This window comes from Colletotrichum jinshuiense, chromosome 9 (assembly GCF_051148585.1).
Source record: "Colletotrichum jinshuiense chromosome 9, complete sequence".
Taxonomy (NCBI): domain Eukaryota; kingdom Fungi; phylum Ascomycota; class Sordariomycetes; order Glomerellales; family Glomerellaceae; genus Colletotrichum; species Colletotrichum jinshuiense.
In genome coordinates this window covers 243,279-269,265 of record NC_139316.1, presented here as the reverse complement: position 1 = coordinate 269,265, position 25,987 = coordinate 243,279, and the positions used below count along the sequence as shown (strand labels likewise).

At 50.1% G+C, this 25,987-nt stretch overlaps 7 protein-coding genes across 7 annotated transcripts; 6 read left to right on the top strand and 1 right to left on the bottom strand.

Moving 5' to 3' along the window:
* EsH8_IX_000073 (GMC oxidoreductase-domain-containing protein) lies at nucleotides 1-2,677 on the top strand (the record flags this gene model as incomplete). Its single annotated transcript, XM_083266409.1, has 12 exons — nucleotides 1-77; nucleotides 134-359; nucleotides 414-532; nucleotides 607-654; nucleotides 729-855; nucleotides 918-1,054; nucleotides 1,110-1,228; nucleotides 1,280-1,444; nucleotides 1,501-1,723; nucleotides 1,781-2,273; nucleotides 2,329-2,465; nucleotides 2,539-2,677. The coding sequence occupies 12 exons, from the start codon at nucleotides 1-3 to the stop codon at nucleotides 2,675-2,677; spliced, it is 2,010 nt and encodes a 669-aa protein (XP_083129974.1).
* Nucleotides 2,678-3,377: 700 nt separating this feature from the next.
* EsH8_IX_000072 (FMN-dependent dehydrogenase) lies at nucleotides 3,378-4,814 on the top strand (the record flags this gene model as incomplete). The annotated part of the gene is made up of 3 exons (XM_083266408.1): nucleotides 3,378-3,492; nucleotides 3,546-3,597; nucleotides 3,662-4,814. The coding sequence occupies 3 exons, from the start codon at nucleotides 3,378-3,380 to the stop codon at nucleotides 4,812-4,814; spliced, it is 1,320 nt and encodes a 439-aa protein (XP_083129973.1).
* Nucleotides 4,815-5,027: 213 nt separating this feature from the next.
* Nucleotides 5,028-13,539, bottom strand: EsH8_IX_000071 (uncharacterized protein; the record flags this gene model as incomplete). Its single annotated transcript, XM_083266407.1, has 3 exons — nucleotides 5,028-5,084; nucleotides 5,169-5,351; nucleotides 7,621-13,539. The coding sequence occupies 3 exons, from the start codon at nucleotides 13,537-13,539 to the stop codon at nucleotides 5,028-5,030; spliced, it is 6,159 nt and encodes a 2,052-aa protein (XP_083129972.1).
* Nucleotides 13,540-16,788: 3,249 nt separating this feature from the next.
* Nucleotides 16,789-18,616, top strand: EsH8_IX_000070 (MDR family MFS transporter; the record flags this gene model as incomplete). The annotated part of the gene is made up of 3 exons (XM_083266406.1): nucleotides 16,789-17,081; nucleotides 17,136-17,223; nucleotides 17,276-18,616. 3 exons carry the CDS (start codon nucleotides 16,789-16,791, stop codon nucleotides 18,614-18,616), a joined length of 1,722 nt encoding a protein of 573 aa, XP_083129971.1.
* An 802-nt stretch (nucleotides 18,617-19,418) lies between these two features.
* EsH8_IX_000069 (uncharacterized protein) lies at nucleotides 19,419-19,934 on the top strand (the record flags this gene model as incomplete). The annotated part of the gene is made up of 1 exon (XM_083266405.1): nucleotides 19,419-19,934. The coding sequence occupies one exon, from the start codon at nucleotides 19,419-19,421 to the stop codon at nucleotides 19,932-19,934; it is 516 nt and encodes a 171-aa protein (XP_083129970.1).
* A 2,479-nt stretch (nucleotides 19,935-22,413) lies between these two features.
* Nucleotides 22,414-23,610, top strand: EsH8_IX_000068 (uncharacterized protein; the record flags this gene model as incomplete). Its single annotated transcript, XM_083266404.1, has 1 exon — nucleotides 22,414-23,610. One exon carries the CDS (start codon nucleotides 22,414-22,416, stop codon nucleotides 23,608-23,610), a length of 1,197 nt encoding a protein of 398 aa, XP_083129969.1.
* Nucleotides 23,611-24,944: 1,334 nt separating this feature from the next.
* Nucleotides 24,945-25,517, top strand: EsH8_IX_000067 (phosphatase YCH1; the record flags this gene model as incomplete). The annotated part of the gene is made up of 2 exons (XM_083266403.1): nucleotides 24,945-25,101; nucleotides 25,168-25,517. 2 exons carry the CDS (start codon nucleotides 24,945-24,947, stop codon nucleotides 25,515-25,517), a joined length of 507 nt encoding a protein of 168 aa, XP_083129968.1.
* Nucleotides 25,518-25,987: the final 470 nt, after the last annotated feature.

The window sequence follows — 25,987 nt, the reverse complement described above, 5'->3', positions numbered from 1 at the left end:
ATGAGTGGAGCACTTCCAGATGAGTTTGACATTATTGTCTGTGGAGGAGGTAGTTGCGGATGTGTTGTGGCTGGACGGTTAGTCTCATCTGTTCAGATATCAGCGCTTCTAGAAAAACCCTAATGCCTCACAGACTTGCCAACTTGGACCACAACCTCAAGGTCCTCCTCATCGAGGGAGGCGAGAGCAACCTCAACAACCCATGGGTGTTCCGGCCGGGCATTTACCCCCGCAACATGAAGCTGGACTCAAAGACTGCCACATTCTACGAGTCCAGGCCGTCGAAACATCTCTCTGGGCGATCGGCCATTGTGCCGTGTGCCAACATCTTGGGCGGAGGCTCTTCAATCAACTTCATGGTGAGTCACCTTCAGGCACTCTTGAGAGAGGAACCGAACTAATCCAGCACACAGATGTACACTCGTGCTTCTGCTTCCGATTACGATGACTTCCAGGCCAAGGGCTGGTCTACAAAGGAGCTTCTGCCTCTCATGAAGAAGCATGAGACATATCAGCGGGCTTCCCACAACAGGTGAGCAATGCCCAACAAACCCCCAAACACCAAACACCAAACCCCAAAACTCCGTTGACTAACCATGTGATCAGGGACACCCACGGCTACGAAGGCCCTATTAAGGTTTCGTTTGGAAACTAGTAAGTTCACAGCTCTATGCTACGCAGAGGGGGACTTATAGTGGAGGTTTCTGAAACTAATCGTTGTTTCTCAGCACGTACCCAATCAAGGATGACTTCCTCCGTGCTGCCGAATCCCAGGGCATCCCTGTCGTGGATGACTTGCAGGATCTTTCAACTGGACACGGAGCTGAGCATTGGCTCAAGTGGATCAACCGAGACGTGAGGATATCTTATCATGGGCATATATACCCCAACCCAGGGACTAACAAATTTGGTTACAGACGGGCCGCCGCAGTGACAGTGCGCACGCTTACATTCACTCTACCCGAGCTAAGCACTCCAACCTCTACCTTGCCTGCAATACCAAGGTGGACAAAGTCATCATTGAGAATGGCCGCGCCGTCGGAGTGCGCACGATGTGAGTCTCACACGGATAAACACCACAGAAGCCCTCGTCCTAACTTTGATGTCAGTCCGAGCAAGCCATTGCACCCCAACGAGCTCAAGGGGCGCATCTTCAGAGCCCGCAAGCAGATTGTTGTGTCTGGCGGAACCCTTTCGTCTCCTCTTATCCTCCAGCGCTCTGGAATCGGTCAGTACAACAAGGCCTGGTGAACTATGACTCTAGCTAACAGCGGCACAGGCAACCCCGAGAAGCTTCGCAAAGTTGGCGTCGAGCCCATCGTCGACCTCCCCGGTGTCGGTCTCAACTTCCAAGATCACTACCTGACCTTCTCCACCTACCGTGCGAAGCCCGGTACCGAGAGCTTTGACGACTTTGTTCGTGGCGACCCCGAGGTCCAAAAGCGTAAGTGACGGAGCTGTGGATAAGCCAAAGAAAATTGCTTAGCTGACTCCTTTTAGGCGTCTTTGACGAATGGAACATCAAGGGCACCGGTCCTCTGGCCACCAACGGCATCGAGGCCGGTGTCAAGATCCGCCCGACCCCAGAGGAACTCAAGGAGTTCGAGAGGTGGCCTACTCCTCATTTCAAGGACGGCTGGAAGTCGTACTTTGAGAACAAGCCCGACAAGCCGGTGATGCACTACTCTGTTATTGCCGGCTGGTTCGGCGACCACATGGTCATGTGAGTGCCCCCCACGACACAAGAAGCTGCGGTGAACGCGGCTAACAAGACTCGCAGGCCCCCCGGCAACTTCTTCACCATGTTCCACTTCCTCGAGTATCCCTTCTCTCGTGGATCTACCCACATCACCTCTGCCGACCCCTACGATGCGCCCGACTTTGACGCCGGCTTCATGAACGACGAGCGAGACATGGTCCCCATGGTCTGGGGCTACATCAAGTCCCGCGAGACGGCCCGTCGCATGGACGCCTACGCCGGAGAGGTCGCCGCCATGCACCCATACTTCAGCTACGACTCTGGCGCCCGCGCCAGGGACCTCGACCTGGAGAACACGAACAAGTACGCTCTGCCCGGCAACCTCACTGCGGGTATCCAGCACGGCAGCTGGACTCAGCCGCTCAACGAGGCGGAGAAGAAGTGCGACATCAAGAAGACCTTGTCGAGCAACCGCGCCAACGTCCGCACGGAACTCCAGTACTCCGACGAGGACATCAAGGCCGTCGAGGAATGGGTCAAGCGCCATGTCGAGACCACCTGGCACAGTCTCGGAGTAAGCAAAAGAGTGCGAAACGTGCATCTGGACACAAGGCTGACGTTCTACTTAGACCTGCTCCATGGCCCCCAAGGAGGGCAACAGCATCGTCAAGCACGGTGTCTTGGACGAGCGCCTGAACGTCCACGGCGTCAAGGGCCTGAAGGTCGCCGATCTCAGCATCTGCCCCGACAACGTCGGCTGCAACACGTATGTGCACTCCCCTGACTGTTGCGACTTGTAAACCAAAAGAAGAAAATTTCACTTTACTAACCCTGATCAGATATTCGACCGCCCTCCTCATCGGCGAGAAGGCCGCCATGCTCGTTGCCGAGGACTTGGGATACTCTGGCGAGGCACTCGAGATGAAGGTCCCCACCTACCACGCTCCGGGAGAATTCGTTCTCAACTCTCGTCTCTAATGGATTGGGCTTCGGAAATTTCCTGTCACTGCCTCCGCGTTTGGATGTGTGCACGAAATCAGAATGTCTCAGGACTTGAGAGTGTTTTGACGTTTTTGAATTTGTCGTCGATAGCCGCTTTATCCCCTAGTCTAGCTTATCCAATGAGATGTACAATCCAATTTGAAAAAAAAACAAAAAACTTTCACACCTGTACAACATATTAAAGACGCTGTGTAGCTACACTTTTAACCCTTTTCTATATTGATGTCTGTGCGATATGTTAAAGTTTCCTTTGTGATGGTTGGAAGTGGGCTTCAAGATACCTTGTATGGAGTAAGCTCGCCTTCTGTTATAAACTACCATCTGTGTTGGCCCCTTATCATCGAGTACTTGTTGAATATAGAACCACGGAAATATCGTGGGAATGAGGCTCTGGAAACGTGAGATCGAAACGGGCCCGGCACAGACGGCTGGTTCAGTGGAAACTATTGCGTAGTTCGGTCAATGAGCCACTAGTTACGTCACAGCCATGCTGATCGCTGGTCATTGACTTTAGATGGCATCAGCCGTATCCTCTGGGAAACAAATAAGCACATATATGTCGTCTTTGGTACTCTAAAAGGAATTGCCCCCAATTTTGTGAGGTTTGCCAAGGTTTACTTGCGGGATAACTATCTTACATCGGTACAAGAGCGATAGCCACGTTCGCCGAACCATCATGTCAGACCCTGAATCCCCTCACATCAAGGAGCGTGACACACCATCATGGGGTCTCTACCAGCGGGAGAACTTTTGGAAGTTGAACGACGGCGAAGTCCCTCAATTCAACACCCGTGAGTTCTGAGTTGAGTCACTTGTGTAATTCATGACTCTGACGCAATGTTAGACCCCGACAAGCTTGAGGAGCTTGCCAAACAGAAGTTGACCCAGAATGGCTGGTATGTATCATCGTGCCCCTTCCGCATTCATTGAGAGATTCGGAACCGGTTGACAGGATTCTAGGTACTACGCATCGTCGAACGCGGGTCTATCTCATACCCACCTCGCGAACCGCCAGGCCTTTTTCCGGCACAAGATTGTCCCCCGCCAGCTAGTCGACACCAACGAGCGCTCAACCCGGACCACGATCTTCGGACACGAGGTTTCCGCACCCTTTGGCATCGCTCCGATCGGCATCAACAAGATCTATCACCCCCAGGGCGAGCTCCCGGTCGCCAAAGTTGCCGGAGAGCTCGGTATTCCCTACAGCCTCTCGACGGCCGGGTCATTTCCCATCGAGGACGTAGCCCGAGCCAACGATGCGGGCCACGCGTCGACGATTGGGGACCAATCCGCAGACACGTCCAAGATCCCGCGGGGCCCGCGGTTTTTCCAGCTTTACATGCCCCACGACGACGAGCTTACAATCTCGCTCCTGAGGCGGGCCCACGAGTCCGGGTTCACGGCGTGCATCCTCACGACGGATACCTGGCAGCTGGGCTGGCGGCACGACGACGTCGCGACGTCCAATTATGCATTCTACCGCGGCATTGGTGCCGATCTGGGCTTAAGCGACCCCGTGTTTCGGAAACGCCTCGCCGAAAGGGGCATCGACCCGCAGAAAGAACCCGAGAGGGCGGCTGCGATGTGGATCGACGGCATATGGCATGGTCGCGCGTGGTCCTGGGACAAGGCCGTCTGGGCCCGGGAGCAGTGGCAGAGGATCAGCGGTGGGAAGCCGTTCCTGATTAAGGGCATACAGAGGGTCGACGACGCGGAGAAGGCGGCGGACCTGGGCTTCGAGGGCATTGTTGTGAGTAACCATGCCGGGCGCCAGGTTGACGGGGCGGTCGCGAGCTTGGATGCTCTGGAGAAGATTGCAGAGAGGGTTGGGGACAGGATTGTGGTCACTTTCGACAGCGGGGTGAGGGGGGCGGCGGATATAGTGAAGGCGCTGGCGTTGGGGGCCAAGTTTGTGTTTATTGGCAGGCTGTGGATCTGGGGTCTGAGTATTATGGGGGAGCACGGAGTGAGGCATGTGCTCAGAGGGTTGTTGGCGGATTTGGATATACTGATGAATGTGGCAGGGATTCAGACAGTCGGGGACATCAACAAGGACTTGCTGGAGTCTTTGCCCAAGTCCTACACCCTCATTTCCGAAAAGAGCAAGCTGTAGCGGGGTTCAGGGGGGCAAAGGGCAGAGGTTAAAGGGAAATCTTTTCGCAACGAGGGCGAATTCCCCAGGTACGAGACAGTTTGATTTTGTAAGAAACGCAAGTATGTACATTTATGTGGCGACTTGACTACTTCAATACGCCTGGTATTTTCTTTACAAATGATACATGCTACAGAGAAGTGAACGCGATCCGATGCCAGCTGGCTAGGTTGCTTAACCGCAGTAGCAGGTGTTGTTGAAGCAGTCGTAGTTTTTGCCCTGGGCTGCGCACTATCCGATGTTGTCAGTATCAATACCCAAGATGTCCACGGGGCCGATACGGCCATGGGATTATAGCAAAGAAATACAACATACTGCAGAAATGCACGCATTAAGCTGGGCAGTGCCGCATTGGACCTGAGGAACGGGGTTGGGGGCGGCGATGGCAGCCGAAACGGCAGCAAGGACGGCGATGATGCTAAGCTGCATGGTGACGGATTGTGATGAGTCAAGGAGTTCAGGATGCTTGGAGTTGGTGTTGTAGATAAAAGCGGAAGACTTGGGGTGAATTAGCTTGATGAGATGAGGAGGATTCCAATGGATATGGCGTGCTGTCGAGCTCCTTCTTATACCTAGAGTCAAACCGTAGTCACTGTTTAGCAACTATCTATGAGCTGATGGCCTTGCTCTCTCCCTCTCCCCGGGAAATTCAGGGTATAGCCATCGCCGAACCCCATACAGTTGCATCTCCACTACGATTGTCTCACGACCCCACGCCAAATCAGAGGCACCTTGTCATTGAGGCATCGCCGTGGGAAGTTTCAAAGTTCGCAGTTAGATTGGCGGTTGTAAGTGATTGGCGGATTGGTAGTATGACTCTCGCCGCCAGCCGCCAAGGAGGAAAGATCCCAATAGGAACCAAATTGTCGCGAAATGGTGAGTATCTTGGCAGTTTAATATGGGGTCACTGACCATTATCTGCCCTGCACACGGATTACTCTACAAGTCCGTATCCGGAAGTATGATTTAATGTAAATTGATTTGTGGCCACAGGGCGGTTTCGTAAAGGCCCCATCCGTTTTCTCTAATGTGGTTTCATCTAAACCTCACGCTACAGAAATGGCCACCCACTTTACGGATCCTTTTATGGTCTATTGGCACGTAAAAGGAACGTGCCAATTTATACATCCTCAGGGATTAGATATGTCAGCGTTTTACGTACTTGCTCTCCACGCCGAAGAAGGAAAACGGTTGGGTGGCCAAGCTCTTGACATTGAATTAGGAGAATGAGACTGATTGGAAGGTAGATATTGGCGTTAAGTGGAACGTGTGGAAATATCTGAGACAATCATGAGGCGAAGGTATCAACAGGGCATTTTTTCGTACTGATGTTGGCCCCATGGAGATGCGTGGAGTAAGAAGTGCATGCCCTGCTCTATTGCGTTAGCATGGGACTACGCTAATCTATCTAATCCTTGACGACGTAGAGCAGTTCGTTGCATTGACGTGTAGCTTTCATTACCTTGGTCTCTGTGGCTCAATACCCCCTTGATGGGAATTCAACACCTAAACATGACTAGGACAGCTACTCCGATGTCTGCATTGGCATTGAAGAGAGAACAACCACCAAACTGAACTGGAAGCTGGAGAAAGTCTAAGGCTTATACCTCAGCCTCCAGCGGCAACACACTTATGTCCCCGAATATCATAGGCAAGACATGGCTTTAAATTACGGTGATGTACGAATGGTACACGCTCCCATGGCCTTAAAGCCACTCAGTTCGGCCAAAATGTGTGCATTTGAGCAGAGTCGGGTCCCTGTAGTTGACCGACACCGAAATTTACCACGGTATTCCCTGCTAAAGACAGCACACAAAACACACTACAAGCCATGTAGTCCTCAAACTCTATTAAATTACGAACTAGATCTTTCTAGTGTATACTGCACGTGTAGTGTACAACCACAATAGGCATGCTTATTTCTTTCTGTATTACCGGGAAAGGGGAAGGATTTACCGGTACCCTCTCCCGATAGCATGGTTGCACTAGGCCATTTTACCCTTGGTCCACCATGACCTTCCGGTACCTTGATTCTCAAACCTTATTTTAGGCCTGATCTGACGCATCTTGATTAGATGGAGACATACTCACAGACAGACACGCGAACAAACAGCGGAGGCACAGAAAATCTCCGTCATTACTTTTTTTTTTTGACAAGACTGCGTGTGTCTAATATGTCTGTAGCTGTCCGCTGGGCAACAATGCTATTTTTCAACTTCTATATAGTACTTAAATGTTATATATATATATACCTATATTTCCTTCAAGCACAAAAACGCCGGCTTTTGTACCCTTGAAGCACTCAATGTGGGGGTGGGGGCGTCTTCAAATTTGCACTCGTCAAAGTTGCATCAACTGGGCCAGGTGGAGAGTAGGTCTTATGCACGGAAGACAAGGCTCCTCGAATTTCCTACCGTGCGTCATTTTCCTCCCTTCCCCCTTATCGAACGTGCTCAAGCACTCTCACTGTTACGTTGGTAGACCTCTGGCTTAAGTTCCAGTGACTTTTAACATGTAAAAGCAATTTATCAATATAAACTATTTCGAATTATGAAAAATACCCACGTTTCCATGTATTCCTCTTCCAGTATTTTCTTCCGGTGCCTCATTTGACCTCCATAACCTCGGACGATGGACTTGAAATTCTTAGCGGTGTGACGGTAATTGACACTGTGGACTTGTCGGCCCCGTTGTGGTGTCCGGACCCCGAATGCTTCGAATCCGTTCTTTGGTCCCAAACGGGCGTAGTCGGTGTTCTGGAAAATACCACCGAGCCAGGAACCAAAAGTGTGGGCTCGCTCGAGCTATCGCCGTCTACACTGCTCGTTCTGCTCGAGTTCATGTAACCAATTGCCACAAGATATTGCAGACTCTTCCTGAGCGCCGTCCTCACCAATTCTTGGTCCTCGAGCTGGTCTTCCGCTGTCATCGCGCCCAGGGGCTGCCCGAGTTTGCCTCTGGTGTCCTCGAGGAAATGCAACACAGGCCACAGTCTGTGCGTGGATCCTTTGGCTTCCACCTCATCACGAAGGGCCTGCAGGAAGGCCTCTGTTTGGGACGGCTTTGCCAGACGCCCTGTTTCTTGGATGACGATGTCCCAGTACTCCCCCATAGTCAGGCCGTTGAGTATTTTCTTAACAACGCAGTGATCTCGATCGTCGGCTTGGTCAAGGCAGCTCGCCAAAATGACCCGTGCAACAAGATCTACCCCTGCGGCGGCGATCCAAAGATCACGCTCGTCGTTGTCATACAGACCAATTTCCAACGCACTGGCAGTCACGCGCCACAGGAAGTCATCCGTATTGGAGATACCATCCGAAGAGCTACCCATAATCAATCCTGGCTTCACGACTGTGACCAGACGCCCATAACCTTCTCGAGCAAGTCTCTCGGCGTATCGCAGCACAAGTATTTCGGCGACAAATTTAGTCTGGCTGTAGGCAGGATACGACTTGAGCTCATGGGCAATATCCCGAACATTGTCTGGGGAAGTTGAGAGATGGCCCCCAGACACGTACGTAAGGCGCACTCTCCGGGAAACTGTCGCTTGTGTCAGGGCGGTAAGGAGGTTAGTAGTGGAGAGGATGTTGGCCGCCAACAGGGCTTGGTAGTCTGCCATCCAGTTCACAACTGCCCCATTGTGCACCACTGCATCAATCAAGTCGGCACCAGTGCTTGTGCCGTCAAGGCGCGACCATTCCTCAGTTCCAAGACCAAGGTGTGGCAGGGAGAGGTCGCCGTGCCAGACTTCGATGCGAGCAGCGTACTCTTCCCGCCACCAACTGCTACCACGGGCAAGAGACAGAAGTCTTTCAGTGGCATGAGAAGCGTTCTGTCCTCTGACTAGCGCAATCGCCTTACGAGTCTCCGGTCGTTGAAGTATTTGGGCCAGCAGTTGGTTACCAAGAAATCCAGTTGCTCCCGTCAGAAGAACGATTTCAGGAATACTTATACGGCTATCCTCTGCCCTCGGCAGTGGAAGTGTAGCGAGTTTCTGGTCATAGAACTCTATCTCACGAAGCAAATCGATTCCATCTTCTGGATGAGACTTCTCCTGGTCATCCATGATCAACTGAGCAATGTCTCTGATGGTCGCTGCGCTATTCATGTACTTCTGGATCGGCAAGCTGACATTGTAAGTCTTGCGAACATATGTTGAGAGTGAGATGACTTGAATAGAGTCCATGCCAGCGTAATATGGGTTGAAATTGTGTTCGCGTAAAGAGCTTGCTCGCTGATGGTCACCCCCTGAAAGTAGGTCGGCAAGCATTTTGCTAATGCTCAAAGCAACTTGCTCGTCAGCTCGAAGTAGGTCGACGTGGGTAGCTTCCTCCTCGGTAGCAGCGGCTACTTGGGTCTCAACGCTAACCAGTGCTGATACATGTTCCTTGAGTGCGCGACGATCAAGCTTTCCGGTTGGAGTGAATGGAATGAGCTCAACTGCGAAGACGTGTGACGGGACCATGTATGCAGGAATAATCGAGGCAAGCTGCAACTTGAGACTGTCAAAAAGTCCCTCGACGATGTTTCTCTGCTCTGCGAAGCCGTACTTCTGGCCTCCAAGCTGAATGAATGCAACCAGCGACTTATTTGAAGAACCTGAAAGTGACACTGCGTCAACTGCAACGACGGAGCCTGCTGGTAGGAGCTTCATGAGTTGATGCTCCACCTCTCCAGGCTCGACTCTCTGTCCACGAAGCTTTATTTGTGCATCCTTTCGGCCGAGATATGAGATTGAGCCATCCGAGTTCAGCATACCAAGATCACCCGTCTTGTACATTCTCCTCGTCGTGTTACTTGTTTCGAAATGAGTGATCCATGCCGGATTTTCAATAAACGACTTGCTTGTCTTGTCTGGGTCCCCAAGGTATCCACGGGCTATACTCGGGCCTTCAATCAAAATTTCGCCGATGCTACCAATGGGTGATAACCTGTCGTGATTGTCGGGGTCGACGATCCAGATGAGAGAGTTGGCTCCGCGACCAATAGAATCTGACTTGAATTGGCCGTTACTGAGATCGGCCGTTGTGCAGACGCTGCCTTCACAGGGTCCGTAAGCATTGATGAGCTGCACATGCCCCGACCAGTTCTGAATACTGTCCAATGTCATGGCCTCGCCACCCATACAGACAGTTTTCATACTGGGCAGGTCTCTTGGATCCAGGGTTCTTGCGAAGGAAGGGGTAAAAAAGGACCAGTCCGCCTGAGATCTTGAGATGAAACTTGACAGGTCGTTCATCCGTTCTTCGTCAGATGGAATGCAAATACATGCCCCAAGAACAAAGGAATTCACAATCTCAATAATGCTGACGTCAAAAACATGAGCAGAGAACTGGAGAATCCGAGAGTCCTTGAACATTTGCATTCCCTCCGAATGTGCAACTGCTGCTGAACACAAGGTAAAATGCTCCTGAACAACTCCCTTCGGCTCTCCTGTGCTGCCAGACGTGAATAGAACCGTGGCAGCGTTATGTGGTTGAACGTCTCTGCTGGAAAAGGGGGCAACCTGAAGTTCTGCAAGTTTGACAAACAAACTTTGGTCGACGACGACGACGTGAACACCCAGGTCGGAAAACATGTCTGAATTTGCAGCAGATACCACAACGACATTTGCAGAAATGTTCCGCAGGATGAACTCTTTCCGTTCTGGTGGGTGGGCCGGATCGAGGGGAACCATCGTACCTCCGGCTTTGAGAATAGCGAGCATTGATACAGGCGTGTACACAGACTTTTCGAAGCAATAGGCCACCTTCGTCTCTGGTACCACACCATGTTCCGAAAGTACTCGAGCTAGCTGAGAAGCCATCTTGTCCAACTCAGAAAAGGTGAGAATGCCATCCCAGGCAAAGACAGCTTGAGCCTTTGGTTGTGTGCGGGAATGCTCTTCGAAGATGCGGTGAACGCATTCCTCAACTATCTGAGGAGTCAACGGATTCCATTTCTTCATTTGGATAATATCTCCAGCTGTCGGTTGGCTAGAGAAGGTGTCAATGCAGTGATCTTCGCTTGAAACCAGAAAATCAAGAGCACTCTCGAAGTAGTCCAGGAGACGTTCCATCTGGGAAGGTTCAAGATACTGAGTGTCGTAATTAACGTTGAGAAAAACATCATGCTGCCTGAGGTTGCACTCAAACATGATGGCATGGGATCTGAACTTGTCAAGATCCTGAGGTCTATCAAAGCCAATGAACGGGCCACCTTCTACGATCATGTCGGCCTCTGGCTGCACGATCATCATGCTCTGAAAGTCGCAAGCTGCTCGGCAGGTCGCATCAACACGAGCAATGTTTTGCATCCCCATCTGCTCGAATGGGATCATGTTGATTGTGCTCATCTGGATGCTTTCCAGTAAGTCACGAACGGTCTTACCACCGCATTTGACCCTCAGAGGGACAGTGGAGATGATAGGACCAATGATAGACTCGATATTATCGAACGGGGCATTTCTCCCAGATGAAGTAACGCCAAAAACAACGTCATCAGAACTGCTGAAGCGGCTGATTACCAGCGCCCAGGCGGCGCGCAACATAGTTGTGGCCGTTGCTCCTGTGCTTGATGATGGAAAAGGCACGTTGCGACGAGCAAAGGCCGAGTTATGTTTTCCAACGCTGCACACAGCCGCTGACGACTTTTTTGGGAATGATTCGAATTCACCACCTTCAAAAACCGAGCTCCAATACCTCGACGCAGACTTCATGTGCATGTTTTTGAAGTATTTGATGAATGAAGAGAAGGAGGCATCCAGTGGTTTCAAAGCTCCATCAAAGGCCTCGTGAACTGATTTCAAAGTGAGGCCAACCGCATGGCCGTCGGTAATAGCGTGATGCACCGTCCATACCATTCGAGAAGCATCTCCATTCGGGTTATAGATTATGCCGAATCTGTTCAATGGTGCACCGAAATTCGAAGGTTTTTTCAAATCCATCTCAAGGTATTCTTCAAGATTGAAGCTCTCGCTCCAGGTCAGGTCCTCTCGCACGACGACCTGGTGGATGCCAGAGGAAATTGTGTCAACCAGTCGAGTGCGGAAAATTCCATGAGCTTGAGCTACAGTATTCCATGCCGTCTTCAGTCTTGAAACATCAATCCCAGCGGGGAGATGCAGGATGTATTGTACCAGGTAGGAGTTATCAGTAGAGGCGGACAAAGCCATAAGGCCTTCTTGCAACGGAGTGCAAGGGAATGCATCCTCAATATCTTCCGTATTGAGGGAGCATTCGTCTGCAATATCATTGAGAAGGGCTGCATTGTCGCCTAGAAGCTCTAGTGGGAGCACGTTGACAGGAGCTCTTTTCGTTTCGGTTGGAAGCTGGCAGAGGTCGCGCAAAAGGGGGCTTTTGAAAACTTGAGCAACGCTCAGTTGCAAACCAGCCTTTCGAGCGGCGGTAACCAGGCCAATAGCTGCGAGAGAATCTCCTCCAAGACGGAAGAAACTGCTGGTAGCCGTAATTGCAGTGGCATGGACTCCAAGCACTCCGGCCCAGAGTTCGCGCATCAATCGAAGCCTTTCTGTTTCTTCCACTTGCGTTGTCGGCTCAGCTTGAGCAAACGAATAAAACTGTTCTGGTGCGAGGGCAGCAGCTTCTCGACGCAACCTCTTGACATCTGTTTTGCCATTTGGGCTCAGTGGTAGGTTGGACAGTGGAATGTAAATTGACGGACGCATCCACGATGGAAGAGATTTGCAAATTTCGGCTTCAACCTTGGGAATCATTTCCTGTAGTGGTAAGTACCGGTGAGGCATAACACAGCTTCCCTTAACATTTTCCTCTTCGGGGGACCGTTTAAGGCAGACAAAAGCAACGAGGACTTTGGATTGCTGCTTGGGGTCTTGTGTTGGCCGCGTGAGTACATCCACGACAATGTCCGTAGTGCCAAATGCCGCTCGTAAGTGATGTTCGACCTCGGACGCTTCCAGCCGTTGGCCAGAGATTTTAAGTTGAGTGTCTTTACGTCCTTCGTAGTGAATGATACCATTTTCATCGAAGCGACACAAATCTCCTGTCTTGTACAACCTGGCCCGGCGGCCATGTTTGGCAAGCCAAGGAGGGTCGCGGATAAATGCTTTATTTGGACCCTCATTCTCCTCGTAGTTCAAATACCCCCTCGCAAGCTGAGGGCTTTCGAGAAGAAGCTCGCCGATTGCCCCAAGTGGCGAAAGTCGATTGGGATCCTCGGGGTCGGCGATCCAGCAAAGAGTTCCAACACCTCGTCCAATAGCGCCTGGTTTTGAGGAAAGATGCACTGGCTGCATAGTCGAGAAAATGGTGTTCTCTGTGGGGCCATAGGCGTGGATAAGGTTGCGCTCAGATGCCCATTGCTGAATGTTGTCTAGGCCAACGGCTTCTCCACCGAAAACAATCGTTTTCAAGCCTGTCATCTCAAATGGCTCTAGCAAACGAATAACCGATGGGGTGAAAAATGCCCAGTTAACTTTCTTCTCTTGAATAACAGCGGTGATGTTATTGAGTCGTTCCTCTGCGGATGGGACAACCACGCATCCACCGAAGGCAAGTGTAGTTAGGATTTCTGCGACAGAAGCATCGAAGGTGTGACGAGCATACTGAAGAGCTCTGGTCTTGCGACTAAAACCAGTCGCCTTTCCGTGAGTAACGACACTAGCTGCAAATGCAGAGTGTTCAATCATCACCCCTTTTGGCTCTCCTGTACTTCCGGAGGTGAACATAATGTAAGCTAAGTTCCAAGGCCTCGCGGGTGGAAAGCTTTGGACCAAGGGAATGGGAGCAGACTGAACCCATAACTCGTCCAAAACAATCAATGAATCTGAGAGGCACAAAAGCCTCTCTCTATGAGTCTTGGAACACAAGATTGCAACTGCCTTGACTTGTCCTAGAATGTTCGAGATTCGGCTGTCAGGCTGAGAAGGATCCAGGGGAACAAATGCACCCCCGGCCTTGAGGACTGCCACTGTAGCGACAATATTCCACACACTCTTGTCGAAAAAAAGAGCAACGGTGGAATCGGGACCGACGCCTACTTGAGAGAGCTGAAAGGCGACTTTGGTAGATGCCTCGTCTAGCTCGGCATATGATAGCTGTCCATCCCAAGCATCGACAGCTGGGTTCAGGGGTAGCGCAGAGACATGCCTGTCAATCATCTCATGCACACGGATGTCTATATGCTCAGGGATGCATTGGGTCCAATCGAGACATTGCTGATAGTCGCGCTCATTTAGGAGTTCAATGTCTCCCAGCTGTGAGTGTGACTGCGAGGCGATGCTTTCAAGGACCTGGCGAAATGTGGATAAAATACACCTTGCTTGCCAGTCTGAATACAATTGTGCCGTGTACTCGCATCTCAATAAGATACCTCTGGTGAAGGGATCCCAACATGCAGTGAAGAGTGCTTCGACCTAGGTATGCTCAGTCAGTAAGTGGTTCGAGAAAGAAATAGAGAACAATTTACCTCAGGGAATATGTTTTTCAATTTGAGTAGCGAGGGACTGTCTTCTTCGTTCTGAAGATCATCTTCGAGAGCCGATACGGACAAAGCATATCGTAATCCGGTTTCTTCCGAAGGTTTGTGTGAATCGGCATTGATATAGTTGGTCTCAGAGAGAAGTGACAAGAGTCTGTCGCCTCTCGGGAGATCTCTGCTCCAATGTTGCCACGTTCTATCTTTCCCTTGGAATACCAAGTTTACTGACTCGTTGGAAGAATAGATTTTCAGAGCTATTGCGCATGCAAGCCGAACGATCGAAGAAGCCGAGCAACGAGCTTGCCTCTTGAGGTCTTGAAATTGGTGATGATGGAAGAAAAGAACCTCTGCTGACTTGGTGCGATGGTGGAGAATAGAATGGGTAGGAGATGCCATTGTGGTTTTCGGCGATATACTAGCAATGGAGAAGATTGGGCCAGAAACAGAGCAGGTATCTCAGAGACCTTTCTGATAAACGGAAAACATAAAGAGGCACCAAGCTCACAAAATAGTGTCTTGGATCATGGAACAGATTCGACGTCTTATATTTTAAAACAACGCTTTTTTTTACTCCATAGCTTCCTCAAAACCAGGAAATCTGTACAATTGTAGTACTTGAGGGACATAAAAAGTACACTACATCCAAGCTCCGCCTGCATCTCGGGAATGAAAACTTTTCTGGGCGGGCTGATGCAGCCTCATACGTCTTTGCCACGGCAAGGGGCAAATTCGCCATTGTCTTCAAGGTGGTGAGCAATGGCTGCCTTGATCCAAGGTCGGGACACAACCGCGTCCATCGCGAGCCGGTTTCGCCGCTGCTTCCAGGGACCCATCATGACCGGATGACCCTCCTCCTAAATCCACTAAGGGCACAAAACTAGCTTCGTATTAAGATTAAACTGGGATCAAAGTGATTCACGCGCGTCTCATAATATTGAAAGGTACAATCCTTAGCAGATGGATTTACGCCCGGTTGAGGGAATGTGATTCGGGGAAGACATCCGGAGCATCGAAGACCAATCCAGACTTTCCGGGCACCACCCTCAAGTACCAACTAAAGTGTACAGCCTGTGCCGTGCTTCAGGGGAAGGGTCAGGATGATGATCCCATCAGGCAAATCCGGCCATAATCCTCAGGTGAGGTGATGTGAGAATGGGTAAAGATAGAGGGTGCAAAGGGGCGAGGCTTGGATTAGTCTACGATTGCGTGCCATTTTTACGATCCACCCAGATACTCTGGATTCTGTTCACAATCGATTAAACTTTGAGTAATAATGAAAATATGTCTCTTAGCAATCAGTTATGTGTGGGTGGTGATCCAATTGGAAATATGACCCAATACTGATTGTCGAATAGACAGTCATGCAGCCTTATACCATCCCTCGGCAATCGTATGTTGCAGGTGCAGCATGCACCCCAAAGTGGATCATTACTTCATGTTGGGTCAGCTTTCGTCCGCTTTTCCCACTTTTTCAACAGAGCACTTAGTCAGATTTCCTTTGCGGGCGCGCTTGAGTATCCGTAGCTCTTTGCAAATTGCTTACTATGGACCGCGTATCTGGATTTCCAGGACACGAGCTATAGCCGGCCCTGGTTCGTCAACCGAGATGAGAGCAGCAAGAAGCGGATCGTCTGGAAGTGCTCTTATCCTCCTCTGGCAGGTCACAAGAACGCCACATTCTTTGACCCTAGCATCCCGATCCTACGCTTGAAGACCCACAACATCATTCTGACAGCTTTCGGCCGATTTCGTTATTGAGAATCTCAGTCGAAGGATGAAACCCTTCACAAGCAGCTTCCTATTATGGCAGTCTAATACCTAGGTTGAATACCTTTTTCGCAGTGGCCTTTGCACTCTGATGGGTTAAACCAAGCTTTGGGTCGTAAGGATTGACGCTAAGAGTTTGGTATCTCATGTCTAGGCCAATAGTGTCGAAGAACACAACATCAAGGCTATTATCGTTTCGGGGGAGCGTTATACTCGGACCACAGACTTCTTCTAGTCAAACGGAATCCCAGCAATTGATACGCCCGGCTATCATGGCCCGTCACTTATTAGCCCCTCAATCATCAAATAGGATGTAAGGCCGAATGCTGAGGTTTGGCCCCTCCGGTTCATGCCGTTGGCAGCTTCAACCCAGTTCAGCCTACCTGCATCAATCATCAGGCAGCGTGTGCTGGGGTCCCAGGGGTCTGGGCCTTGGGTGTGCCACCCAAATGTGATGGGGCTACGAAACCCATACCTTGCCAGGGTGTGACTGTGACCTTCGTGATGGATGTTTGCCACATGTTAGCGTGATAAATCTTTTTCTTGTCCACTTTCTGACAAGAGAACAGTCTGACAAGGCTTACGTATGACAGTGTCTCGACAAACGATTCCAAATACATTTTGGATACATTTTTAGGTGATGTTTGTGATTTCCTGATATTTCTACTGCAAGTTTCCAGCCTGTTTTTGTCGGGCTTTGTCGCACGAGAGTTGACCCATCAATCTCATCATGGTGTCTACTAAACCAGTATCGGCGACAGTGGCCGACTCCGACTCAAAGGATGCCCTTCCGCCGTCTTCCCACAGCTCATACAATGGCTCCACGACTGAGGGGGTAGGAATTTTCGTTGACGAGAAAAAAGACAGTATTCTAGCAACTGCCCAAGGACTCAATGAAGCCAATGAAGCCAATGAAGCCGGCGAGGCAGAAGATGCCGATGTGGAATATCCGAAAGGCCTCAGGCTTTTTTTGATTATCATTGGGCTCGCTATGGCCGTCTTTCTTGTGTTCCTTGATATGACGTAGGTTTCCATGAATCCAACCCGGTTTGGCCAACCTTACTCATTAATCAATAGTCTCATTGCAACCGCCATTCCCGCTATTACGAACCAGTTCAATTCCCTACAACATGTCGGGTGGTATGGCTCAGCGTACATGCTAAGCGTAAGCAATCATTTTCCCAAAAGTCTCTACGAGTTGACTGACATTTTCTAAGCTATGCTCATTCCAACTGGTTTACGGGAAGTGCTTCGAGCTCTTCTCACTGAAGTGGACATTCATGGTCGCCATCTCATTTAGAGAAATAGGCCTGGTCATTTGTGGAAGCGCACCCAACTCCATCGTTTTCATTGTCGGCAGAGCCATCACCGGCATTGGCTGCAGTGGCATCATTATTGGTGCCTGGGTGGTTCTTGCTCATTCCGTTCCCATTCGCCAACGCGCGGCTTACACCGGATTTTTGGGCGCATTCTCTGGAGTTGGTGGTATCATTGGGCCTCTCATCTCAGGGGCTTTAACCGACAGCCATCTCTCCTGGCGCTGGGCCTTCTACATCAGTATCCCGTTAGGAGTTGCGACACTCGCCTTGATCTTCTTCTGCTTCAGACCTCCGAACCAACCTGACCAGGACAAGAACAAGACTCTCAAACAGAAACTTATGGAGTTTGATGTTCTTGGACTCTCCATCTTTTTCGCCTGCATGATATGCCTGCTCTTGGCATTGCAATGGGGTGGTTCGGAGTATGCGTGGAACAGCGGCCCCATGATAGCTCTTCTAGTGGTATTTGGCGTTCTTCTTATCAGTTTTATCGGTGTGCAGATATGGAAAGGAGACAAAGCTGCACTGCCTCCTCGCCTAATGAAGATGCGCAATGTAGCGTTCGCCTGTTTCTATGCGGCATGTATCGACGCAGCCTATTACACAGCCGATATTTGGTTGCCAATCTGGTTTCAGGCTGTCAAGAGTGAGTCGGCTAGAGAGTCTGGCATCAAGCTTGTCCCTTATGTCGGCGGCGAAGTTCTTGCTGCACTTACTGCCGGTTACCTGGTCACCTTTACTGGCTGGTACAACCCCTTTATGCTCATCGCTACCGTCCTGGCATCTATTGGTCTTGGTTTGATGACGACCTTTGAGATTGAAACTGGTCCGAGCAAGTGGATCACCTATCCCATCATTGCCGGGATTGGGGTTGGGTTGGGGTCTCAGCAGCCTATGATGGGTGTTCAGTCAACGCTTGTCCTCTCTGATATACCCGCGGGGACTGCGGCTGTCACGTTGTTCCAGAATCTTGGTCCGGCTATCCTTATGTCCGTTGCCAATGCAGTCTTTGCAAATGGTCTAACAAAGCATCTGCAAAGTACAGGCGGCCTTGACGGACAGACGGTTGCAGACATGGGAGCAACCAATCTTAAGGACATGATCCCCGCTGATCTACTACCTGCTGTCATCGAGGCATACAACAAGGCACTTCGCGAAACCTTCAGTGTGCCAATGGCTGTAGCGGTTATCTCAATCATCGGAGTAGTAGGCATGAGATGGGAGAAGCTCCCTGGTTGAGATAGCCACGATAGTACTCGATACATCTACATTAATATCACTAAAACGGTCAACGATCACAAGTATAGATATATCCGTCCATTTACACCTGTGTGATTTTGCATTCAATATTGTAAAGAATTGGTTCTATCCATATACTAGAACTAACACGAATGAATTGTAAGAGAACGCTCACAGCACATAAATTCAACTCGGAGAGCTTCAATGACAGAACATAACCCCTAAACCAACACCCTCACCGAAATCTCTTATCAGCATGTTTGGATAAGCCCTGCCGATGTACTGTACATTGCATAGGCATATGATCAAGACCCGTATCAGGCGGCCAATTGAACACTGTATTTACTGCAGACAAGGGGTGATCCTTACTATGTAACTCGTTTCATAAATAGCCAGAAACTCTCGAATTCAATTTAACCAATATGAGAATGGCAATAGTGTAAGTATTAAGATGCTTGAAGCATAGTCCTGCTGAGCAGAATGCGGACGTCATGGGTTACATGGTGTGGTGTGTTGGTTAAGGTCAAAGTAATTTACCCCTGTTAAGTACCTGTGGACCATATATTGAGTGCCTAACTCCGCGGAGGACGCGGGGACCCCGCCCTATGCGTCTAATCTACCCTATCAAGATGTGGGTCTATGCATCAATAAGTTCTTGGCGACGTGATGAGTGCAGTGATGTGGGCTGATTACAATATCTTTATATAATGCCGGCCGCCAGCTAGTTTTTCTCGTTTTGTTTGCGCACATGACGTCCCCTCGGTGATCCAGAAGAAACCTCAGCTAGCATAAGTGCACCAGCATGTCTGAGCACCGTGAGCCCGAAACATTCAATACCGAGCCACAAGATCCCTCCAGAACGGATGTCTCGCTCGTCACGAGTTCCAAAAACAACAGCATGGTTACTCCATCAGCTAGCAAAACCACACCTCAAGATGAATACATGAGCAAGATGCAACAGTCAGTGAACGAAGTACTCGTACAACACCTCGACTCGCCTCAAATCCCGCCTTCTCTCTCTACCTACACCCCGGGCGTAGACTTCGTGGCCGCGTGCCAGGAGCAGCTCGATGCCGCCGGCTGGGAACGCTTCAGTGCAGCTATGGGCCGATATGTAGGTCATGGTGAGCTGCCTCCCACAGCGGGTAGATCTAATATCTTTGACGAGGTCCGGGCTGAGTGTCGGGCTTTACTTGAGGGCCGTGCGGACTTACAGGCGCAGTGGGATGAGGTTTATGGAGATAGAGAGACGTGGCAGAGGGTGCATGACGTTGTTGGACTGGCTAAGCGCGGGGAGGATGTAAAGGGTAGTGTTTGAATAGTAGAGTTGGAGGGTGCAACTGGGTCGAAAGCAAACGTACCGGGTTCTGAATTATATGTCGGAAATGGTATTTTAGTTAGAAATGGTTTCCTTTTTATGGAATTCGTAAGGGGGTGGCATAATTGGCTGTAGGCTAACCCATCAGGCTGTCAATCTTTGGATATAGGGAGAGCCTAGCTATTTACGGTCATTTGTATGTGTATAATGTGTAGTTGTCCCTAATTCACATAAAGGTCTGATGGCCTCTGATGGGCCATAGAGTAGACACGGAAATCCTTATTAGTATAAGCATATAACTCCTGCCAATTTACAATACATTGCCTATGCGAATGTCAAGACCTAGTTCATCAGCCATACAGTAATCTGATAGTAGTCTTGGAAAGAGCTATCATTTGATTTAACCTCTTTGCAAAGACAAATTGTTTAGTTCGACTAAAATCGAAGCTTAGTAGGCTATGACTTATGTCAATAGTGAAGCTATTCCAATGGCAAATATGACTAGCTAGCAGGCGCTAACAGCCGTCTCTTTTCCAGTGACATCGTCTGAACCGGCGGTTGATCGCTCCTGATACAGACTCTTGCCAAAGGCCTTTGGGATAGGCGAGCACGGATGCCATCTATTAAGGCCACAAGAGATGTTTCTCCCATTCTTCGTCATTTTGTGCCACATATTGCAGCCTTTCATGAAGGCGATCTTTAGTACCTTGCCAAAACTCTACAGTATCCGGCTTAACGGCGTAGACCTTCCATCCGTCGTAAGCTTGGTTCGGTGCCTGTTCCAAAGACGCCCGCGCCCCATCCACAGCTTTCAAGAGCTCGTCTCGGCTTTGCAGCACAGAGCTTTGCTTGGATGCCAACGCACTAACTCGTGATCCCGGAGGTCGGTCGAAGAAGTCTTGCCTGCATTCTTCCTCGGAAAGCGGCTCGGTCCTTCCCCGAATGCGGATCTGGCGACCCTGTTCTGGCCAGTAAAAGGTCAAAGCCGCATACCCCTTGTTGGATAGTTGGGTTCCCTTGGGGCCACCAGCCTTGCTAGCAAAGTGCCATCCACGTTCGTCAACGTTCTTGAGAATCAGTACGCGAGCATCGGGATAACCATTTTCATCGACTGTCGAAAGTGTCATTGCATGAGGCTCCTGAACCCCAGCAGCGATTGCTTCGTCCAGCCAAACTTTGAAAGCATCTTGGGGCTTGCTTGGAAATCCAGGGAAATTGGCCCCGTCAGAAGTATTCTGAAGCACTTTGAGGCTTCGAAGACGCTCTCTTATGCCGCCTTGGTCGTGACTCATGATTGGCAGGTCTCTCTGCGAAACTGCGCCGTTCCTGGTGCTTAATTGCGGCTAATCAATGTGTCAAAAAAATAAGCTCTTTGCACGATCAATTGCATAAAGTCGACTGACCAATGCTTGTGAGACTGGAAGTGAAGGATAGTTTCTATGCAAAAAAGATTGGCAGTGAGGATGACAAGAGTGAAGCATAGCCGTAGGTCAGCGTGAGAATGAGTCATGCCGCCGGAAACCGGCCGTAGAAAAATAGTGGAACACGAGGAGCACGAACTCGGTAATACGAACCAAGACATCGAATATCCCTAACCTGGTGCCGTTCCTACGGCTTACAAAGATAAAAGGTACTAACTAAAAAAACTGTCTTTAACGAAGGATTCATAATAACAATCCTATCAGACAAATCCAGCTAAAATGCTTAGACGAGGTGATACAAGAATAGGTGAAAATGGAGGATGTAAAGGGGAAAGATTTGGCCAAGTCTGCTATTGCGTGCCATTTACACGATCCGCCCAGAAACTCCAGATCTGCTCATAAACGATTAAAACATTAACCGTAACACAATTAAGTTATTTTGCAAATCAGTTTGCATGGGGGTGATAGGGTCCTGCCTCCAGTATTCAACTCGGTAACTACTGCACCTTGTCGGATTGGAGTTCACACCAAAGCTAACAATTCATTCTTTCCTTCTTAGATAGTTAAAATTCACCAACAAACTCTTGTTTTCGTTGTGTGTTTATGGCAGTTGCTATATCGTCGACGGCATTGGCGCAAGTTTTGTGAGACTCAGTTGTTGACTGTTGGTAGTTGCGTGATCCGCTCATGGTTGGTTTATAAAGCAATACGGTTGCTCGAAACCCCGCAGAAACAGGGATGCTGCAGTTTTGAGGGGTAGTATTCAGCAAAGGACGATTGGTACCGTAGACTGGGGCTATTGCGAGTCTGGTAATCGAGGGGTCCTGGATCAATTATTCAGTAGCGAAAGTGGAGTCTCGGCCGTACTTGTGCATTCTTGTTCAAGTTTCCGGACCAGCACATGGTGCAGCGGGTTAGAAGCATAGTGGATTTACGAGCAAAGTGCCTGTTTGTTAGACATACTGTATAATATGGGATTTCGGTGGGATGTATATAAGCACGAGGTAGTGTCCTAAACGTGACCGTTCTCCCCAAATACCTAACTAGGATCGTTCATCATGGCTCCCCTCTTCCGTGCCGACCAAGTCGGCTCCTTGATCCGCCCTGCCTTCCTACTTGAGGACCGCGCCTCCTTGGGAGTCTACGCCGACAAGCTATCAGATAGCCAAGCCGTGGCAACATCCGCCGCCATCTCCCACGCAGCGAATAAGCAATTAGAGCTAGGCATCCGGCCCATTACCTCTGGCGAGTATGAACGCACCATCTTCTTTGGTGGTTTCTTCGAAAATCTCCAGGGCATGGAGGTGCGGCTAGATCTCCGGATCCCTCAAGACTTTCGACCAAATCTCCCGAACATCGCCGGTCTGGCAAAGATGGGGTTGAACCATTTTGCCGCCGTAATCGCCACGGACAAGATCAAGCACGTCACCTCGGCTTACCTTCCCGCCTGGGAGATGATTAAGAAGGCCGTGCCAGAGGAGAACTGGAAAGACTGCAAGATGTGTATCCCGTCCATTACCTGGCAGCACATGTACTTGGCCAAGGGCACAGCGTTCTCCCCTGGCGTTTACGCCTCTGATCAAGACTACTTCCTCGGCCTGGCTGAGGCTTTTCGTGCGGAGCTCCAAGCGCTCTATGATGCAGGCCTGCGGTCGGTTCAAGTGGATGATCCTAACCTAACCTTCTTCATCATGGAGGACTTCAGGGATGGGTTAAGAAGCGACGGCATCGACCCTGACTCGTTGATTGATCTTTACATCTGGGCGCACAACCAAGCCCTCAAGGATCTTCCGGCTGACCTGCATGTGGGCATCCACCTCTGTCGTGGCAACATGCCCAATGTACCATCGTTTGCAGAAGGGTCGTACGAGAAGATTGCCAGTTTGGTATTTCCCGGGCTTAATTACAACACGTTCTACTTGGAGTTTGACGACCCACGGGTTTCTGGCCACTTTGAGCCCTTGCGTTTTGTTCCTCAAGGCAAGAGCGTGGTGCTGGGTCTTGTTTCGACGAAGGTCGCTGAGCTGGAGAACAAGGAGGCTTTAGTAGCAAGGGTACATGAAGCTGCGGAGATTATGGCGAAGGGGCAGAATAGGAGCGTATCGGACATTCTTGCGGACTCATTAGCTGTTAGTCCCCAGTGCGGCTTTGCTAGCCACAGTATCAATAAGGGCGTCGCTACAGAGGAGAGGATGTGGGAGAAGCTTGTTCTTGTTAGGGATGTGGCAAGGACTATTTGGAAGGATGCCGTCTGAGGGGTTTAGGTCGTGATACATCTGAGCAACTCTAAACACATCATTCATACTAGAAATTGTAACAGACCCAGTCCCGTGTTGAGATGCAAATTGCATAGGATTTTCCCTTGGTCCATTAAGCCAAAGTGTATTCGAAGCTGACCCCCCTCCCCGGCGGTATACGACATTGAAGGTTAATCAGTCATTAAAGTAAAGTTAGAGCTAGAGTGGGTATCGTGCTGGAAATGATTCTTGTTGTAAGCGCTCATCATCTTGGACTGCAAACTTTGTTGCAAATAAGCCCCTCGATTCTGGGTAGTTGGCCATATTAGTAACAGCGAAGTCGCAGTGAGAAACTGTGACATGAAAACATGGGGGCATCGCTTGGTCCATAATGATTTTGGCTCGGAGGCGGCGGTCTAGATAAGCGCCGAGGCCGAGCCCGTTTTAGAGGACGATGCGATCGACCCCAGTCAGCGAGTGGGACCATCAAGACACTGTGTAGCCACCCTAAGTAGGGTTTAGCTGGATAGCATAGGAATACTTCGCGATAGTTTCCTTCAGACATTATAAACTTTTTCTTACTTATTTCTCGGTCAATAACGCAGGTATTTATTGGGAGCTAAATGTTGTTAGTTACGTCCTTGTAATCAGAACATATGTAGATGATGCATTCGAAAGTGTCTCCAGATAAATGTCCACGAAAAAGAAATTCCAACCGTTTGCTAGGTAAAGTTCCGTTCTTGCTCAAAACATCCACCCGTTCAGAGGAGCATATTCAGGTTCGCAACATGCGTCGAATCTGTGAGCGTGTGCGACGATTGTTGGTCGCTTTCTTCCTGGAGTTGGCAGTTCAGACCGACCCAAATTCACAGTGAGAGAATAGCCCCGAGCAAGGTTTAGCGGTGGCTCATTTTTTTATTTTTAAAATAGCCCTTAGTACTTGGATGCTCCTCTCGTGCCGATATCAAATCGCCCGTTCCCCTACCGTGGACAGGCTGTTTGGGATTGATGGGTGTAACTACAACTGGACCTGAGAGACAAATACTAGGTATGTCTGATAATGACAAATTCCCAGGCAGGTAATCTTATGGTCGAAGCATTAAAAGGATTATCTGAGGTTGGTTAAAGAACGAGGCGAGTAATCTGGAGAAATTACCAAAACTAGACATCAAAATATTATCTAATCCGGCTTCTAGCGGACTGGGCCTCCCCTGCATGCGGCGCCGGGTGTCGCAGGCGCAGGGGTGTGATTGAGTGCCCCGCATCAAAATTCCCCGCCAAAATCAAAGCTATCTGCTTTCGCGATAAACTTCGGCCCAAGCTCCAACGTCACCTTTCTTTTCTGTTGCTAAATGAACGTGTTTTCACCACGAATTCTCCACCTCAAACGCACCATGACGAGCATCGCATCTCTTCAGCGCATTACCGCTGACAAGCTCTCGGCCATTCTTCTGGCAGAGCAGGCTGCGGCCAACCCCTCCGTGGCCGTGGTCGACGTCCGCGACAGTGGTGAGCACCCCCCATCCCCCCATCCAGACATTCAAGGGAAGCACATTGCTGACTTGGCTTCCGCAGATTACATTGGCGGTCACATCAAAGGCTGCATCAACATGCCTGCCCACACGCTCGAAGTTATGATGCCCACCCTCATTCGCCGCCTCGAAGGCAAGAAAACCGTCGTCTTCCACTGCGCCCTCTCCCAGCAACGCGGACCCAGCGCCGCCCTTCGCTACCTCCGAGAACGCGACCAGATCCTCGCCTCCAAGAAGCCTTCCGACTCGTCCGGAGAGGCGGCCACTGCCGAACCACAGACCGTCTACGTTCTCGATCGCGGCTTTGTCGGGTGGCAGGAGGTCTACGGCGAGGACGAGCGGTTGACCGAGGGATACAGCAAGGAGCTCTGGAAGGATGGATATTGGATGTGAGCTTCTGCATTACGCCATGTTCACATATCAGATTGTGCACGCCGATGGGGGCTACATAGGCTCTTGGCGGTTCAATGCAGTGCGTTGCAGAGATATTAGGCGGGCTCAGCCTTGCCGGCATTTCAATCCCGTACTCCAGTCCCCTGGATGTTTGGGCCAACCACACGCTGCTCTGCCATCCATACATCTCATTTGGTGGTTGAAATTCCGGCCCAACAGCGACCTTCCCACTCGATCCTCCTGAAGGTAATTTCGCTAGCTTCTCTGTCGACAATATTGTGAGAGGCGGGGGTGTCATAGACACACGTTGAAGGCTATAAAAAGCAAGGACATCGTCTTGTATACGCAATCGAGATGCCCTTTGTGACCGCGAGTATAGTTCTTGGGGATTCTAATTGAGCTCGACCGGGTTCGATAAGATTTAGGTACCAATAAGTGGTTTCGAGGATGAAAACTAAAGTCTTGTAGAT